This window comes from Capra hircus, chromosome 5, assembly GCF_001704415.2.
Source record: "Capra hircus breed San Clemente chromosome 5, ASM170441v1, whole genome shotgun sequence".
Taxonomy (NCBI): Eukaryota; Metazoa; Chordata; class Mammalia; order Artiodactyla; family Bovidae; genus Capra; species Capra hircus.
The window spans coordinates 115,419,037-115,437,345 of NC_030812.1; the positions used below are offsets into that span (position 1 = coordinate 115,419,037).

General features: G+C 49.5%; 1 protein-coding gene across 4 annotated transcripts in view; it reads left to right on the forward strand.

Annotated features, from left to right (window-relative positions):
- Positions 1-18,309, forward strand: part of PPARA (peroxisome proliferator activated receptor alpha) — a 70,916-nt gene that overhangs the window by 35,196 nt on the left and 17,411 nt on the right. For 2 of the 4 annotated variants that reach the window (XM_018048906.1, XM_018048907.1), the window contains exons 3-6: positions 6,996-7,245; positions 14,315-14,475; positions 16,140-16,278; positions 17,422-17,624. In XM_018048906.1, coding sequence (XP_017904395.1) covers positions 7,032-7,245; positions 14,315-14,475; positions 16,140-16,278; positions 17,422-17,624 — 717 coding nt within the window. In that variant the 5' untranslated portion in view covers positions 6,996-7,031. Of the gene's footprint in view, positions 1-6,789; positions 7,246-14,314; positions 14,476-16,139; positions 16,279-17,421; positions 17,625-18,309 lie in introns of those variants that run through there. The other 2 variants (XM_018048904.1, XM_018048905.1) reach the window with 2 other exon arrangements.

Below are 18,309 nucleotides of genomic sequence, written 5' to 3' on the forward strand. Positions count from 1 at the left end.
GACACGCCTGAGCGACTTCACTTTACCTTCGCACGCACACTCTTTGATGTTCTCTTCCATCACGGCTTGTCACGGGGTATTGCATATAGTTCCCTGTACTACGCGGTAAGACCTTGTTGTCCATCCCTTCTACGTGTAATAGTTTTCATCTGCTAACCTCCAACTCCCAGACCATCCATCTCCAACCCCCGTCCCCCTTGGCAACCAGGAATCTGTCTCTCTCTGTGTGAGTCTGCTTCTGTCTCCCAAGTACGCTCCGCTGTGTCATGTCCTAGACTCCGCATACAAGCAACGTCATGTGGCGTTTGTCTCTCTCTGTGACCTGCTTCACTTAGCATGGTGATCGCTACGTCCGTCCGTGCTGCTGCCGCCGGCTTTGTCTTACTCTTTTTCGTGGCTGAGCAGTATTCCTCTGTCTGTCTTTGCCACTCCTTTATCCATTTGTCTGTCCATGGACGGGTAGGTTGTCTCCACGTCTCTGCTGTTGTAAATAGTGCTGCTGAGAACATAGGGATGCATGTATCCTTTTGCGTTGTAGTTTTGTCTGGCTATCCCTCCAGGAGTGGGATTGCTGGATCACATAACTCTATTTTTGGTGCTTTGAGGGACTCCATACTGTTTTCCATAGTGGCTGCATCCATTGACTTTGGTTCTCAGCTCACTCACATTCCATTGCAGCTGACACCAACGCGTGTCCAAAGTTGCCACTTGCCTGTGATTATTTTGGTATCACCATCCACAAAAGTAAGATTATATTTAAGAACGATAACTCCATTTTCAGGAATATGGGAAGGAGTGGGTTTGACGTGCTAGAACACCAACATGATAGAGTGTGACCTTTGCATAAAACTGGGGGGAGATTTCTTGGAAATGATCGGGAACATTCTCTTTGCACCTTTAAAGACAGAGGTGTAGAGGGTCACAACTGTCCTTTTGTCTCCCATTTCTGCCTGCCAGACTCTTGATTACAAAATTTCACGCCTTAAGCATTGTTGGAAAAGATCTAGAAAGCTCTAGTCAAACCTATTGTGCAGACTCTCCTAGTATGTTTGATTTAATTCATTAAAATGCACAGTCCTTTGTTTTCTTTCTATTATACTCTGGTACTTTTCTGTTTTAAATGCGTTTCCTAGGCCTTTTCTATACTTACCTTGTCAATCATTATACAGGTACTAATGATTAATCTATTTCAGTGAACTTCAGGTGCAAGGTGAAGGTGCAGAGGGCTTTTTAGCATTATTTTGTTTATTTTGAAATGTTGTTTCCAGTCCTAAACCAACAAGTTAAGCCAGAAGTCACCTCAATAGTTGTGTAATCTCCATGAAGTGTACAGGAAAGTACAAAGAAGCTGACAAGGTAGTAAATTAGAGTTGATGGAAAGTGGAAAAATTCCTTGTCTGAAAGCTGCTTGTCTGCCCCACAAATGGGACTCTTTTGACAAAAATCCCCTCTTTTACCTTTAATCACTCAATGAAGTCTAGTCAGACTTACCTGAGTGAAGACAGCTGTCAGCAGATTGCTCGGAGGCGGCATCACCAGGCCTGAGAAGGGACCGTCCCCCAGGGCTTTACGGCGCGGTAAGAGCGGAGCAGAGCGGGGTAGAGAGAAGCGCACTGAAAGACTGGCGTTTGCTCAGCTCTCTCGCTGGACCCTTCTGAGGCGAACATGAGTTCTGAGTGAGAGAACTCCAGCCTAATTCCACTTGCTCTTTTTCTTGAGTGTCAGATGCCACAGCATAGAAATATGTTTAGATGGTGAACTTTTATTTAGTACTTTATTTCGGAGAACGTTTACAAAAGGCCTTCTAGGTCCAAGGAGCTCTGCTAATAATGTGTGTGTAGCGGGGTACTCCCCTGGTGGTGCAGTGCCTAAGACTCCAGGCTCCCAATGCATGGGGGGAACTGGATCCCGCATGCCACCACTAAGGCCTTGGAAAGCCAAATAAATTAATTAAATAAATAAATACTTAAAAAAAAAAAAACTTAAAAAAGTAACGTAAGGGGACAAAGATGGTTGAGACACAGCAACACCCTCGGGAGACAACAGCCAAGTGAGTCCCCGCTTTGTCATTCCAATCAGATAATGAGGCTTCCTGACTCTCTGCAAAGCGCTGGTATGTGACTGAACGTCCTGAACGTTCTCCAGATTCTCTCTTTGCTGCTTCTCTGGTAGAGTCAGACCGGCGCTCTGTCCACGCCTTTCCTGAGCGGTCGGAGATGTGTGCCAGTCGGCTGCCCAGGCCGCGGGCACGGTCCCCGTCCTCAGGATAAAGGTGCACCACCCCCACCACCCACCTCCCCGTGAGAAGCCTGCCTTTTCCTGCCCACTTGGACTCTGTTGTTCACTGTGTTCACCGTGATGCAAAGAGCTGGACACGACTTAGCGGCTGAACAACAGCAAACAGCAGCGGTGCCTAGACTCGTGTGTGTTTGTCTCATCTCTCAGGCTTAGTTTCACGGTTATGATTCACTCTGTTAATTTCTCTTTTTTTCATTCGGTTTTGTTTTGAATCTTTTTTCACTGCACTGCTCAGCATGTGGGGTTATATAATTGTTCCCTGACCAGGGATCAAACCCACACCCCCTGCAAGGCTGAGTCATAACCACCGGATCATCAATATTTTGACGGATCAGTGTTCTACTAAAAGTAGAATTTTAGCAGTTTACATTTGAGTTTCCTATATATGGGATACAGTTCTAACACTTATGTTGGATGAGAAAGGGGAGGGAAAAAAAATGCCTTTAGAAGCCAGCGAGTCTCAGAATGGATTGTCCAGGAAGGGAGACGGCGTATGCATCCCCCACGTCTCTGTTGGAGCGCGGCTTTATCACCCGTCCTCAGCACCCGCCACTCCATCCTTCGCTTCTCCCTGCCTGGAAAACTGAGGCCTGTTTGACTTCCATTTGCACCATTTCCTGATGTCTTGCCTTTCGGCTACCCTGGAAGCTGCTGAGACATCATTGGTGGTGTCTTTTTCTCTCTCCTAAAGCCCCGGAGGACCTAGGACCCTGGGCCAGGGCGCGGTAACTGGCACCTAGCTGCCCGTCTTGGCGGACCAGGCGGTGGCTGCGTTCTGTGGGCTCCAGAGGCAGGGAATTGCCGTGATTTTCCTGATCCTGGAGCAGAGGTGACTGGTGTGGAGACAGTGTGTGCAGAGGCTGCCAGGAACCGTGGGCCCGCGGGGTAGGGCGTGTGCCATGCGGCCTCGACTTTACCTGCGGAAACGTCCAAAGGGCAGTGTCCCTTATCTGCTTAGGCTGGAAGCAGGCAGGGCCAGTGCATCCAGTAATGTGTGGCAGCCAGTCCTCTGGCCAGAGGTCATGGTGTTGCCTCACTCCCCAGGGATCTCGTTTCAGTTCAGTTCAGTCGCTCAGTCATGTGCGACTCTTTGCAACCCCATGGACTGCAGCACACCAGGCCTCCTTGTCCATCACCAACTCCCGGAGTTCACTCAAACTCACGTCCATTGAGTCGGTGATGCCATCCAACCATCTCACCTTCTGTCGTCCCCTTCTCCTCCCACCTTCAATCTTTCCCAGCATCAGGGTCTTTTCCAATGAGTCAGTTCTTCATACCAGGTGGCCAAAGTATTGAAGTTTCAGCTTCAGCATCAGTCTTTCCAATGAACACCCAGGACTGATCTCCTTTAGGATGGACTGGTTGGATCTCCTTGTAGTCCAAGAGACTCTCAAGAGTCTTCTCCAACACCACAGTTCAAAAGCATCCATTCTTCGGCGCTCAGCTTTCCTTATATAGTCCAACTCTCACATCCTTTAGCTCTTCATTAACAGAAACACTGACGTTTCTCTCCATAAATCTCAGGTACCCTTGGAAAGCAACTGAAAGGTAAAATGATAAGATGGCAGAGCATTGCAATGCCCTGTTGGAATGCCAGGGAGACTAACATCGTTTGTAGTCAGAGTTGAGTTCCTCCGGATCTGGGCGCTCCTGGTTGAAAGATAGGATGTCTGCGGGAATACAAGGCTGCCTCCATGTGTGTTTTCCTTGCAGCGCTTAGAATATGACAGCATAGAGGACGTGGTCGCCGCCCCGTTGATAACATGGCCTCTGCCTGGCTTTCGTATAGTTTTGAAGTTGAGCTTTATGGTAGAGGTAGTAAGTTAATGACTGCACTTTGGAACCTTTTGTTCATGGTGGAAAACACCTTTTTTTTTTTTAATAAAAATCTATTTTAGATGGGGACCATTTTTTAAGTCATTATTGAATTTGTAATATTGCTTCTGTTTTATGTTTGGGTTTTTTGGCCACAAGACGTGTGGGATTTTAGCTCCCCAACCAGGGATGGAACCTGCACCCCCTGTATTGAGGGTGAAGTCGTAATCACTGGACCACCAGGGACCTCCCGGAAAATACCTTAAGGAATCCCTTTATCTCACTTGCCATTTGAAGAAATACAGTTATGATGCAGAATAAAACATAATAAAAAAAGTGCAGATCACAGTCTGATGTACCCTGAAAGATGATGACATCTTCTCAGTCTTAGGGAAGTTTAATGCTCCCTTTTCTTTATCGCTGTGGCATTATCGCTGACTATGGTCATTTATTGTCAGAATCCTGGCACGAGATGTGACCCTTACAAAAGCATGTGGACTGGCCCCATTCTTCATTTCTAAAGGAAGCAGACCGTGCCTTCGTCTCTGCACTTGACGCTGCGGTTGACTCGCAGCCGGGCTGAGGTGGGACATGCTCTGGCCCGAGCACCTCCCACAGCTCTGCTTTTGGCAGCGTCCTCTCCCTTGGTCCCAAGAGCCCAGCCTTCTGAAGTCGTGGTGGCTCAGAGGGTAAAGTGTCTGCCCGCAACACGGGAGACCCAGTTTGATCCCTGGATTGGGGAGATCCCCTGGAGAAGGAAATGGCAACCCACTCCAGTACTCTTGCCTGGGAAATCCCATGGACAGAGGGCCCTGGTAGGCTATAGTCCATGAGGTCGCAAGGAGTTGGACACAACTGAGCGACTTCCCTTTCTTTCTTTCTTTTCTTTCCTTCCTTGGTCCCAAGAGCCCAGCCTTCCGAGGTCGTGGAGGGACCACAGCCCCCCGCCCACTGAGCCCCAGCCAGGACTGGTGGCACGCACCCCTCGGGTCCTGTCCTCAACGTGCGTGTGGGCCTCCCTGAGACCATTTCAGAAGCTGAATGTCGCCTCGGCCTTGTTGGCGAGGAGAGACCAGGCTGGGCTGGGGGGTGAACTTGGACGGGGCCTCGGGAAGGCAGGGGGCGAGGGAGGGTGGTTCAGGCGGGGGCCCAGGGCCGACGCTGGGGTTCTAGTTGGGGCGATGACCTGGTGCCACTGGTCTCGGGGGTATGGGGGCCGGTAACCAGGGCGAGGGGGGGAAGGTGTGTCACCAGGGCCCACGCTGTGCAGGAGGCCGGGCCCTGGTCTGAAGGTCGCAGGAAGTGGTTTCAGAGGTCCGGGCAGCAGCGTGAACCCAGCCAGCACGGGGAGGGCCTGTGCTCTGACCTTGGGCCTGTGCCCCGGCTGCCCTCAGGGCAGGCCACGGGCTGCGGCCCCCGACGGTGTTTGCTTCTCACCATCTGGGAGGCCCACAGGCCCAGATAGAAGTGTGGGCGGCTTTGGTTCCCCTCAAGGCCCTCTGCTCGGGCCACAGGGCCGCCGTCCACTGTGTGCTCACAGGCTGCCCCCCACCGAGTGTACACCCCCGTGTCTCTATGTGTGCGGATTTCCAGCAGCCAGACTGGATCAGGCCCCCCTCTGAAGACTCATCTTAATGCAATCACCCCTTTATTATGTCCAAATGCAGCCCCATGCTAGGGCCCGAGGGCTTCCCAGGTGGCTCAGTGGTAGAGAATCCACCTACCAGTCCAGGAGACACAGGAGACGTGGGTTCCATCCCTGGGCTGGGAAGGTCCCTGGAGGAGGGCATGGCTACCCACTCCAGTGTTCTTGCCTGGAGAGCCCCATGGACAGAGGAGCCTGGCGGGCTGCAGTCCACGGGGCCGCAAAGAGTCAGGCACGACTGAGCAAGCACGCGCCAGCATCAGGACTCCCGCACAGGAATCTGGGGGGCACGCTGCAGTCTGAAAGTGCCCACCTAGAGAGCGTTCTTCCGTGTGTGAGTTGAAGCAACCTAGCACTATCGGGGACTGACCCGTTTAGATTTTTGTAACACCGGATGTGTTCATTACAGAGTAGTCACTTTGGGAACACCTACCTGCATGGCGCGCCCCACGTGCACAGAGAACATGTCGTGCCCAGTGTGCCCGCCAGCTGCCTGCCCCTCCCACTCCCCCGGGACCCCCGCCGAGCCACACTGACCCGCTTGTGCCTGCAAGTACTCCTGCAGGCATCCTTCCTGGGGGCTGCACACTTGCCGCTCCTTTCACTGGAACATTCTCTCCAAGATGTCTGCACAGCTCTGCTGTGTTCCTGCTGGGGTCTGCACCCTTTTAAGTGAGGCCCTCCCTGGCCAGCTGTGTGGAGCCGTGCCCTCCCCATCCCCCTCCCGCATCCTTGTGTGCCCATCAGATAGTCCAGACATGTCCCCACCGGAGGGGCTGCCCTGGGGCAGCAGGGACTAAGCGTGTGTTGCTGCTATTTCCGTCTTCCTCCGATACACAGAGGGCACAGCAACACAGAGGGATTCCCGGCCGGGTCAGCTCTGGTTCCTGAGATGAGTTCTTGTTTAGAGATTTTTCATTTTGAGGGGAGTTCCCTGGTGGTCCAGTGGTTAGGATTTGGTTCTGTCACTGCCAAGGACCTGGGTTCAGTCCCTGGTCAGGGAACTGAGATCCTGCAAGCCGCTTGACCAAAATAAAAAAGTAATAATAATAAAAAATATGTTCCTTTTCTTACTGAGCTTATCAAGAGTCAAGCGGAAGAAGAATGGCTGACAATGTCACTCTTTGGATTATGAGTTCAGGTGTGTCTCCACTGGCCAGTGATGCTTCCGCTCAAGGGGAGCCAGTGGCCCTCCAGTCTCCCAGTGTTTTCACCGACGGCTTCTCTCTCCTCCCAGGAGATCGGAGCTGGGCAGTGGGACCAGCTCCTCCCGATGGAGATGGTGGACACAGAGAGCCCCATCGGTCCCCTTTCCCCACTGGAGGCTGATGACCTGGAAAGCCCACTCTCGGCAGACTTCCTACAAGAGATGGGAACCATTCAAGAGATTTCTCAGTCTATTGGGGAGGACAGTTCCGGGAGCTTCAGTTTTACAGAATACCAGTACTTAGGAAGTGGTCCAGGATCAGATGGCTCCGTTATTACAGGTAAGCGTACCACTTCCTGAAAAGCTTTACTCAGAAATGTTTTTTCTGCAGAGAACAGTGTTCGCTTCACCTGGAGGAGAAGTTGCGTTTTTCTGCCTTGAAATCGTCAGCCGTGAGAGCGTGACATTCTGTGCCCCCGGACTTTTGAGGCATCTCACAGTGTGTCCTCTTTATAAAAGCTGGACATGAGTCACATAATGCTTGAAATTCAGCTGGCAGCTGCCTTTTTTTTTTTTTTTTTTTAATGGTGTGAGTTTATGTTTCTCTAAAGCAGAGACTCCTACTGTAATAAAAATCACTGTCTTGTCTGGGCATGGACGTGAAGCACCTCCCGACTCTGTTGCAACCTTCTATGTGTGGGATGGATGGGCAGCGAAGCCCTGCCGCACAATGTGGAGAGCTGTATTGAGTCTGTTACTGTTGTCCAGGCGCTCGGGTGTGTCTTGACTCTTGGCGACCCCATGGGCTGCACCACGCCTGGCTCCTCTGTCCTCCACTCTCTTCCAGAGTTTGCTCAAATCCACGTCCATTGAGTTGATGATCTAACTATCTCATTCTCTGCCACCCTCTTCTCCCTTCGCCTTCAGTCTTTCCCAGCATCAGGGTCTTTTGCATATGATAAGCTGTAATGGAAAGGAATCTTTTGAAAAAGAATGTATATACGTATATGTGTACAGCTGAATCACTTTGCTGAACAGCAGAAATTAATACAACGTGGCATATGAACTATGCTTCAGTAAAAAAAAAATTAAAACTGTTAAAAAAAGGAATTTTAAGATGGTTATGGTAAAAAAAAAAAAAAAAAGGACTCCATCAAGCATCAGGCAAGGCAGATACAAAGCAGTAAAATGTGGGGTCTAGTCTGGTAGCCTCACTGGGAAGAGGAATTCACGGCCCTATCCATCTCTCAGGGCAACAGGTGAGCCGCCCCGGAGACTTCTCTGGCGGTCCAGTGGCTAGGATTCCAACGCCTCCACTGCAGGGGACATGGGTTCAGCCCCTGGTTGGAGAACTAAGATTCTTCAAGCCTCGCAGCATGCCCCCACCCCTGCAAAAAAGGCACCCTGGGATAATGTGGTGTAAACTGCACCCTCAATTTAAAGGAGGCTCCTTTGGAGGTGGACTTGACTCCGCTGTCCTTCTTGGGGTTGGGACTGGAGGAGTCAGGATTGAACCGGCCAGGAGGTGTGTGTACGGTTTTCCCCTCCAACCTGGGTTATCCTGGCTCCCTTGGGAGAACCGAGAAGGCTCTCCCGGCAGCCTCTGGTGGAGGCCTCTGTTCCTTCCACCCCACGGCTCCCCTTGTGTCCAGGGCTCGCTCCCCCACCATCCTCTCCCATGGCCCCACCCCAGGAAGGTGGTTTCTGAGACTGTGCACTGACCTTCAGTGATGGTGGGAGAGGGAGGCTGGAGGTTGGCTGGCAGCCGTGTTCACGGATAAACCCATGTCACGGAGAGCGTGGTTGAGAGTGCGTGACCCGCGAGCCTGCTGGGGTGGACGTTGCTTCACCTCACGCACAGGGGTCTGCACTGCGGTGGTGTTTGTGACAGCGTGTGCACCGTGGCAGAAAGGAAGCGAGGGGCGCTTACAGAAAGTGACCAGACACACGTCCTTGACTCTCGGCCGCTGGCCGCTAAGGAGGTGGGTGTGTGGCCATCCATTCTTACTTCCCTCCAGTTCTCTTTATCATGGTTAATTAAACCTTTTGATCATTTAGAATCATCTCATAATCCGTAAAGTCCTTGTCTCCTTGTTGGGTTTTTCATTGCTATCCTTACATCTGAGAGAGAGAATGACTTCTTATTTGTGAATCCGACTTTTCATTCTGTCTCTAACGGCTCCCTTGGTGATACTTCTAAGCTATGTAAATTGCAGACACGGGAGGGCCCTCTATAAAACCTGTTCACGGTCAGCTTTGCACCTAGGAGACTGGACGGCTGAGACTGTTTGCTCTGCCAGTGTGTGTTTCCCGCCCTACCCCCAATTTTTCTTAGCTAGCTTTATCGACATAAAAACTTCACATATCCAAACAGTGACATACACACGGAGACTTGTGCAGCCATCGGCACGATCAAATGGCAGCCCCGCCACCCGACACTCACTTGCGCCGCTTTTAATCCCTCTCCCACCACACCTCCCTCTCCCAGAGTAACCGCCGCTCTGCTTTCTCTCATCAGTCAGATTGTATCTCCTAGAATTTTATATAAATGGAATCATACAGCGTGTTCTCTTTTTAGTCTAACTCCTTTCACTCAGCCAAATTATGTTTAGATTCATCTGCATTGACAGTGTGTATCAACAGTTCATCTTTTAAGATTTCCTGTCTGGGTTTACCATGGTTTGTTTATCCACGTTGTTGATACACATCCGGTTGTCTCCAGGTCTTGGCTGTTACAGATACAGCTGCTGGGAAGGTTCACGTACACATCTCTGTGTGAACAGTGCTTCCACTTCTCTTGGGTAAACAGGAATGGGTCATGTTCTTCTGCTTCTTTGCATGGTTTTGTTTTTTTTTTTACAGTTTATTTTTAGATACCATACATTGTGGATTTTGTTGATGATGGATATTTTGTATTTACATAAATATTCTTAAGTCCTGTTCTGGGAGGCAGTTAAGTTTTAATGTGCAAAATGTTGATCCTTTCAGGCCCTGTGGTTAAGCTTTGTTAGATGGGACCAGAGCAGTGCTGATGCTAGAGGTAATTTGCCCCAGTTCTGAGGCAAAACCCTTTCAAGTGTTTTACCCAGGGTCCTAAGGATTCTGAGATACTCCATACTGTTCCCTCCAAGCATTTGAGGTTGCTCTTGGAGTATCTTTTCTTTATCTTCCTTTTTTTTTTGGCCACACCCCACGGCTTGCCAGATCTTAGTTTTCCCAACCAAAGATTGAACCTGAGCCCTTGGCAGTAAAAGCCTGGGGCCCTAACCACTGGACCACCAGGAAATTCCCTGGAGTATCTTTCCTTTTAGGCTCTCTCAGCTGATGGAGCAGACATATATGTGTACATACATACCCACATATGTACACGTCTGTATTTCTATATACAGCTGTCTGTCTCTATGTTAAGGTAATATAAATTCAAACAAATGTCTGTACCTCTAATCCACCACCTCATAGACCACTCTAGCCTCTTCTTACCTGTGAGCTCACGCTCCAACAGTATCCACCATCCATACAACATCCATCCATCCATCCACCATCCATCCATCCGTCCACCATCCATCCATCCACCATCCACCATCCATCCACCATCCATCCATCCATCCGCCAGCCATCCACCATCCATCCATCCACCATCCACCATCCATCCACCATCAAGTGAACATTTAGATTTAGTCTTTCATTTCCGGTGTAGTGCCTTCTACTTCTGCTTCACTGACTATGCTGAAGCCTCTGACTGTGTGGATCACAACAAACTCTGGAAAACTCTGGAAGAGATGGGAATACCAGACCACCTTACCTTCCTCCTGAGAAAGCTGCATGCAGATCAGGAAGCAGCAGTTAGAACTGGACATGGAACAACAGACTGGTTCCAGATAGGAAAAAGAGTATGTCAAGCCTGCTGTATATTGTCACCCTGCTTACTTAACTTATATGCAGAGTATATCATGCGAAATGCCGGGTTGGATGAAGCACAAGCTGGAATCAAGATTGGCAGGAGAAATATCAATAATCTCAGATATGCAGATGATACCACCCTTATGGTAGAAAGCAAAGAGGAACTAAAGAGCCTCTCGATGAAAGTGAAAGAGGAGAGTAAAAAAGCTGGCTTAAAACTCAACATTCAAAAAACTAAGAGCATAGCATCTGGTCCCATCACTTCATGGGAAATAGATGGGAAACAATGGAAACAGTGACAGACTTTATTTTCTTGGGCTCCAATATCACTGCAGATGGTGACTGCAGCCATGAAATTAAAACATGCTTGCTCCTTAGAAGAAAAGCTATGACAAAACTAGATAGCATATTTAAAAGCAGAGACATTACTTTGCCTACGTCAAAGTTATGGTTTTCTTCCAGTAGTCATGTATGGATGTGAGAGCTGGACAATAAAGACAGACTGAGCACTGAAGAATGGATGCTTTTGAACTGTGGTGTTGGAGAAGACTCTTGAGAGTCCCTTGGACTGCAGGGAGATCCAACCAGTCCATCCTAAAGGAAATCAGTCCTGACAATTCATTAGAAGGATTGATGGCTGAAGCTGAAACTTCAATACTTTGGCCACCCGATTCAAAGAACTGACTCACTGGAAAAGACCCTGATGCTGGGAAAGATTGAAGGCAGGAGAAGAAGGGGATGATAGAGGATGAGATGGTTGGGTGGCATCACCGACTCGATGGACATGAGTTTGGGCAAGCTCTGGGAATTGGCGATGGACATGGGGGCCTGGCGTGCTGCTGTCCATGGGGTCACAAAGATTCGGACACGACCGAGTGATAGACCAGCAAGAGTGGCGACCTCAGAACTGCTCCCCCAGGGCCCTGTGGGAAACCACCTTATCGGCTCAGGACAGTGACCAGGGGCAGTTCCCTTTTCCTCTGGACTCACAGACTCCATGCGTTTCCAAGGTCATGCAGGCGAGCATCTTCAAGCGTTCCTACAAATGCTTCCCACACTTGTGATATAAGTAAGGAAGTAAAGTCACTCAGTCGTGTCCAACTCTTTGTGACCCGAGGACTGCAGCCTACCAGGCTCCTCAGTCCATGGGATTCTCCAAGCAAGAAAGGTTGTATAATTGCATTCTGTGTGCCATTCTGGAACCCCTGGACCTCCTCAATTATTTTCGTTTATTTGCACACATTAAAGTTCCCTCTGAACGTAAAACTCTGTGGATTTTGATGAATAAATTAGGTCGTGTATTCACCGTTACAGTTTCATATGAATAGTTTCACCACCTTGAAAAAGCCACTGTGCTTCACCCATTCAGCCCTGCCTCCCTAACCCCACTCCAGCTGCTGATCTTTTCACCACCGATAGCTCTGCCTTTCCCCAAATGTCAGACATTAAGAGCCGCATATGTAGCCTTTCGGAACTGACCTCACCTATTGAGGGGCCTCTTGGCACTAAAGCGCTGTCCACAATAGCCAAGACGCGGAAACCTCCTAAACGTCCATCGACAGAGGAGTGGATAAAGAAGACATGGTGCATGTGTAGGCACAACAGAATATCACTCAGCCATGAAAAAAGAGAAGTGATTTTCCATTTTTCTCAGCCATTTGGAGCAACATGGGTGCAACTGGAGATTATCACACGAAGTCGTAAAGAGAGAAACCAATAGCTTATGACATCAGCTGTGTGTGGAATCTAAACCTGAAAAAGAAATGAGCACATTCACAAAACAGAGACACAGAGACAGCAGACTCGGGGTCCCCGAGGGGGAGGGAGCGGGAGGGTCGAGTCGGGAGCTGGAATTAGCAGAGGCCAGCTGGCGTATACGGGGTGGAGAAACAATGCGGCCCCACTGCACAGCACAGGGAGCTGTGTTCAGCACTCTGTGACGAGCCGTATGGGACAGAACACGCGTGTGTGGCTGAGCCACTGTTCCGTGTGGCAGCAACTAAACACAGCACTGACGCGGCGAAGCTTCAGAAACACGCCTGAGAAGAATAAGCTGCTGAGACACTCACATGTAGGTGTTTGTGTGGACACACGTTTTCAAATCACTTTTGTCAAGACTGGTATTGCCGTTCAGTCGCCAAGTCTGGTCCAACTCTTCACGACCCCATGGACGGCAGCACGCCAGGCCTCCCTGTCCATCGCCAAGTCCCGGAGCTTACTCAAACGCATGTCCATCACGTCGGTGATGCCATCCAACCATCTCATCCTCTGTCATCCCCTTCTCCTGCCTTCAGTCTTTCCCAGCATCAGGGTCTTTTCCAATGAGTCAGCTCTTCGCATCAGGTGGCCAAAGTGTTGGAGCTCCTGCTTCAGCGTCAGTCCTTCTGATGAGTATTCAGGGCTGATTTCCTTTAGGATGGACTGGTTGGATCTCCTTGCTGTGCAAGGGGCTCTCGAGAGTCTCCTCCAGCACCGCATGGCGACATCTAGCAGTGTAACTCTTTAAGACTGTTTGGCTTCATAGGAAACCGCCAAACTGTCTTTCGAAGTGGCTGCACCATTCTGCTTCCCTAGAATGAGAGCTTCTTTCCCTCCACCTGCTCCCCATCGTTTGATGGTGTCAGTTTTTTGGGTTTTAGCCGTTCCGATAGCTGCACGGTGACGTCTCGTTGTTTTAATTCAGGCTCTCAGTGACCGTTGATGGGCAGCATGTTCTCATGTTCTTGCTTGCTATCTGTGTGTCTTCTTCAGCCAGATCTCTATTTGGATCCTTTGCCTGTCTGTAATTGAGCTTTTAGTCTCGTTACTGTCGAGTTGTAAGACTCGTTCATGCATTTAGGATGCAGTTCTATTATTGGGTATGTGTTTTGCAAATCGCTTCTCCCAGTCTGTGGCTTGTCTTTTCATTTTCTTAACAGTGTCTTTTGCAGAGCAGGAGTTTTTAATTTTAAGAAAGCCCAACTTCTTTTTTTCTTGAGTTGTGCTTTTGGGTTGCCCACATGGATTTTTATTGTCTTTCTGGTGCAATTTACTGAGTTAACAAGTACAAAAGGGCTGGAAGGGAGGATGCAAAAAAAAAAAAAAAAAAAGCAACAAGTTCTGTGTGGGACACTTCAGTCTTTGGCAACGAAGAACAAAGCTGCTGTGAGCATTCGTGTGTATAGGCTGCTTAGGAAGTGGCCTCTTCTATGCGGCCATGATTTGGTCCATTTTGTTTTGATTTTTATGGGTTAAAGCATATAGTTTTTTTTTTTTAGTTGGGGGGTCCCTGGCTAGGGGAGCTTCCAGATGTCCCAGCCCTGGTCGCTGTGGGAGGGCTGGGCCAGGGCTGACACAGGAAGGGAGCCCTACCCACCAGCTGACGCCTCCCCAGTGAAAGCCCGGGGCGGTGGGGTGGGGGGAGTTGAGGGCGGGGGGTGGTTAGGCAGGGATCAGATCCTCAGAAAGCTGGTCTGGATGTTGGATGGTGAGAGCGTGGAAGTTCATAAGCTCTCCCCTTCTTTTCCTAGACACCCTGTCCCCAGCCTCGAGCCCCTCATCTGCCTCCTACCCCGCGGTCCCTGGCAGCGCCGAGGAGTCGTCCAGCATCGCCCTGAACATCGAGTGTAGGATCTGCGGGGACAAAGCCTCTGGCTACCACTACGGCGTCCACGCATGTGAGGGCTGCAAGGTACGAGGACCCTAGGTGTGGAGAAAGTGACCTTTCAGGGACCACGTGTGCGTCCCTTTATCTTACACACAAATGTTTGTTGTTAGTAAGAAAGGTCTGCTGAAGGGCGTCCCTGGTGGCTCAGTGGTAAAGAATCCGCCTGCAGTGCAGGAGCCGCAGAGACTCGGGCTAAATCCCTGGGCGGGGAAGATCCCCTGGAGAAGGGAATGGCAACCCACTCCAGTATTGTTGCCTGGAAAATCCCATGGACAAGAAGAGCCTGGCGGGCTACAGTCCATGGGGTGGCACAGAGTCAGACATGACGGAAGTGACTTAGTACAAGCACGTTAAAGCTGTTGATCAGAAACCGACCCCATTAACACGTTCATTTCTCTCTTTGGAAAGCCTGTGGCATATTGCTGGACTGCTCTTTATGCGTGATGCAGGAAGTGTGCCGTTTGAAGGAGAATGAACCACATTAAGGCTGCTCCCTTCACGGGGATGCAAGGTCAGAGGGCTTCCGCGCACCTTGTCTCTCCATCGTCCTCAGAAGGCCGTGGAGGGCAGTGGTCCTCACAAGCATCAGCACCGTCAGAGCCCGCAGCACGTGCCGGCCAACGGCCAGACCCCGGGCCGAGTCCTCCCTGGCCACTGCGGCACGCCCCAATGTGTCCTTTGTGCCAGGGGCCCGTCCACCCGAACCACGGGCTCCACAGTGAGTGCCTTGCTCCTCGCAAAGCTGTCTTTCCGCTGGGCCATGATTGAGTCACCTTTGTTTACTTTGGGGTTTTTTTTAAGTTGTTTCTCACTGGGTAAAGTTTAAGATGCTTTTATAAAGCAAGAAAGTTATTTACAACCAGCTGCTGCTGCTAAGTCACTTCAGTCGTGTCCGACTCTGTGCAAGCCCATAGACAGCAGCCTACCAGGCTCCCCCATCCCTGGGATTCCCCAGGCAAGAACACTGGAGTGGGCTGCCATTTCCTTCTCCAATGCATGAAAGTGAAAAGTGAAAGGGAAGTCGCTCAATTGTGTCGGACTCATAGCGACCCCATGGACTGCAGCCTACCAGGCTCCTCCATCCGTGGGATTTTCCAGGCAAGAGTACTGGAGTGGGTTGCCATTGCCTTCTCCATTTATAACCAGCTAGCTTCCCTTTATTATATAATCTTTATCTTTTAGAGAGTTTATGTTCTCCCACAAAAAATGCTTAGAACATTTTCATCACCCAAATGGACCTGCTCTCTAAGAAGAGAAAGTCACATTTGTAGAAATCTTAGCTGGGTGGAGTCACTCTTTGGGAGATTGTGTGTCTTCCCAGGTGAGGATGTATTGGTATTACTTTGAATTTTGCCTCATTTTCTTACTTTTCCATGTAAACCTGCTTCAATTATATTAGACTTTTTTTTTTTTTGTAAGAACTTTATTTATTTATTTGCCTGGGCTGTGCTGCACATGGGATCTAGTTCCCCAGCCAGGGATCAGACCTGTGCCCCCTGCACTGGGAGGGCAGTCTTAACCACGGGGCCACCAGGGAAGTGCCAACATCAGACTTTTTAGATGAACCATTTCTCTGCATTCAGTTCATCTTAAAAGAGACAGTAAGTGAACAACAAGAAGCGTGAATAAAGGAGGACATTGATTCATCAGTGGTCCTATTCTTTAACCCACCATGTGCTGACCCACAGGGCTTCTTTAGGAGAACCATTCGGCTGAAGCTGGTGTATGACAGATGTGACCGGAGCTGCAAGATCCAGAAAAAGAACCGGAATAAGTGCCAGTACTGTCGCTTCCACAAGTGCCTTTCCGTTGGGATGTCCCATAACGGTAGGTAAGGTTGGCTCTCGAACTTTACCCACCCATGGCTCCATCTGGGCGTCCCCGGTGGCTCAGAGGTTAAAACGTCTGCAGTGTGGGAGACCTGGGTTCGATCCCTGGGTCGGGAAGATCCCCTGGAGAAGGAAATGGCAACCCACTCCAGTATTCTTGCCTGGAGAATCCCATGGACGGAGGAGCCTGGTGGGCTGCCGTCCACAGGGTCGCACAGAGTCGGACACGGCTGAGCGACTTTGCTTTCACTTCCACTTTTCGTGCCTCCATCTGCCTCCCTTGTGGGCTCGGAACGTGCTGTACTTTGAGTGAATGTGCTGCAGCATTTAATATTCAGGTCATTTTGTAACACGAGAGCCTAAAAAGGAAGTCTCAAAGCGCAGAAATCCAGTAGAGCCCTTGGAATTATGGTTAGAAACTCCAAATGGTGAAACTTGGATATAAGATTTTGCAACCAATTGGAAATCACAGTGATAATGTTCAGATCATATATATGAAGTGTGTGCCGTTTCAAACATTTCACCATATTATAAGCTTAATTATATTCAGTCATACTCTTATTTTAATTATTACTATTATTTTTGGCCAAGCCATGTGGTATGTGGGATCCTTTCCCAACCAGGGATCAAACCCACGCCCCCTGCATTGGAAGCGTGGAGTCCTAACCACTGGGCCGCCAGGGAAGGCCCCCTACTTTTATTTTAAAACATGCCAATTACTACATGAAAGGAAGTTTAAAATCATGTCCATAAGAGTTGCGTGTCTACCTTCTGAGAAGGAAAAAGGCAATAGTTAACTCCTTCTAAGGCTCACTTTCATCTCCTTGATTGAAAGGGTCAATTATATACTTAATCACATGAAGTGACCTTGAGCCAGTCCTGTTGATGAAGTGAGTAATGGTGCTAATTTTTACTTTAACCTTTTGGTTTTAAAAGTCTAGGATATATGGGGTGTGAGTAGTATGCTCACCGCTCCACAGGGAGAAAGCTGAGTCGTGAAGTGTGTTCTAACTTCCTGCTAATGTTCGCCCACAGTTTGGCCCATAGTGTGAACTCTCCCTGCAGCTGTTAGTCATCACCCCCCATTATGTCCTTCGTTTCTCTGTTTCCCATGATTCCGTGTCTCCCCTCCGACCCCCAGCGATTCGTTTTGGACGAATGCCAAGATCTGAAAAAGCAAAATTGAAGGCAGAAATCCTTACGTGTGAACATGACCTAGAAGATTCCGAAACCGCAGATCTCAAGTCTCTGGCCAAGAGGATTTATGAGGCCTACTTGAAGAACTTCAACATGAACAAGGTCAAGGCCCGGGTCATCCTTGCCGGGAAGACCACCAACAATCCGGTGGGTGGCTCTGCTGTGTTTGTTACAGTCTGACAGGCTCCCTGGGCAACCCGTCAGCTAGACTCGTAGCAGAGGGTGGAGGAGGTATGTTCTGAATGTTGAGAAAATATTTATCCCCAAGGCCAACGACAGACAATGCAATGGAAACATTTTCGTTCAGAGACTATGAAACTCAGCCTGACAGCAATTCCCATCCATTTGATCCACCTCAAAGCTCCCAGCAACCAAGTTAGTATAATGACTGTGTAATTAATGTGCCCAAAACCTCTGTTTAATAGTTTACCAGATTCTAGAGCTGTATCAGTGATTTTTTTTAAAAATCTCAGAAAATGAAACCATTCCCTTCTGACTCAAAATGTGCCCTTATATCCTTGCTCCTAAAAAAATACTCTCTCCTCTCCAGTGTGCCCCCTTCCTACCCAGCCCTCATCTTCTTTTTCTCTAGTGAGAAGCAAATGACATCTCCGGGCTTAGAAGGGGTCCTTTTGTTTTCAGCAACTTTATTTTCACTGTCTTTTGGACAGTTCTGGACCTTCTTGGGAGCAACTGAGAATGCCCCTTGTGGGACACTTGCCTGCCCAGCCTAGCGCCACCCGGCCCCAACCCGGTCCCCACCCCACAGCGAGCCCAGCCTCTGTCTCCGTTACAGGACTGATCGCAGAGTGGCCTTCAAAGCGGGGCATGG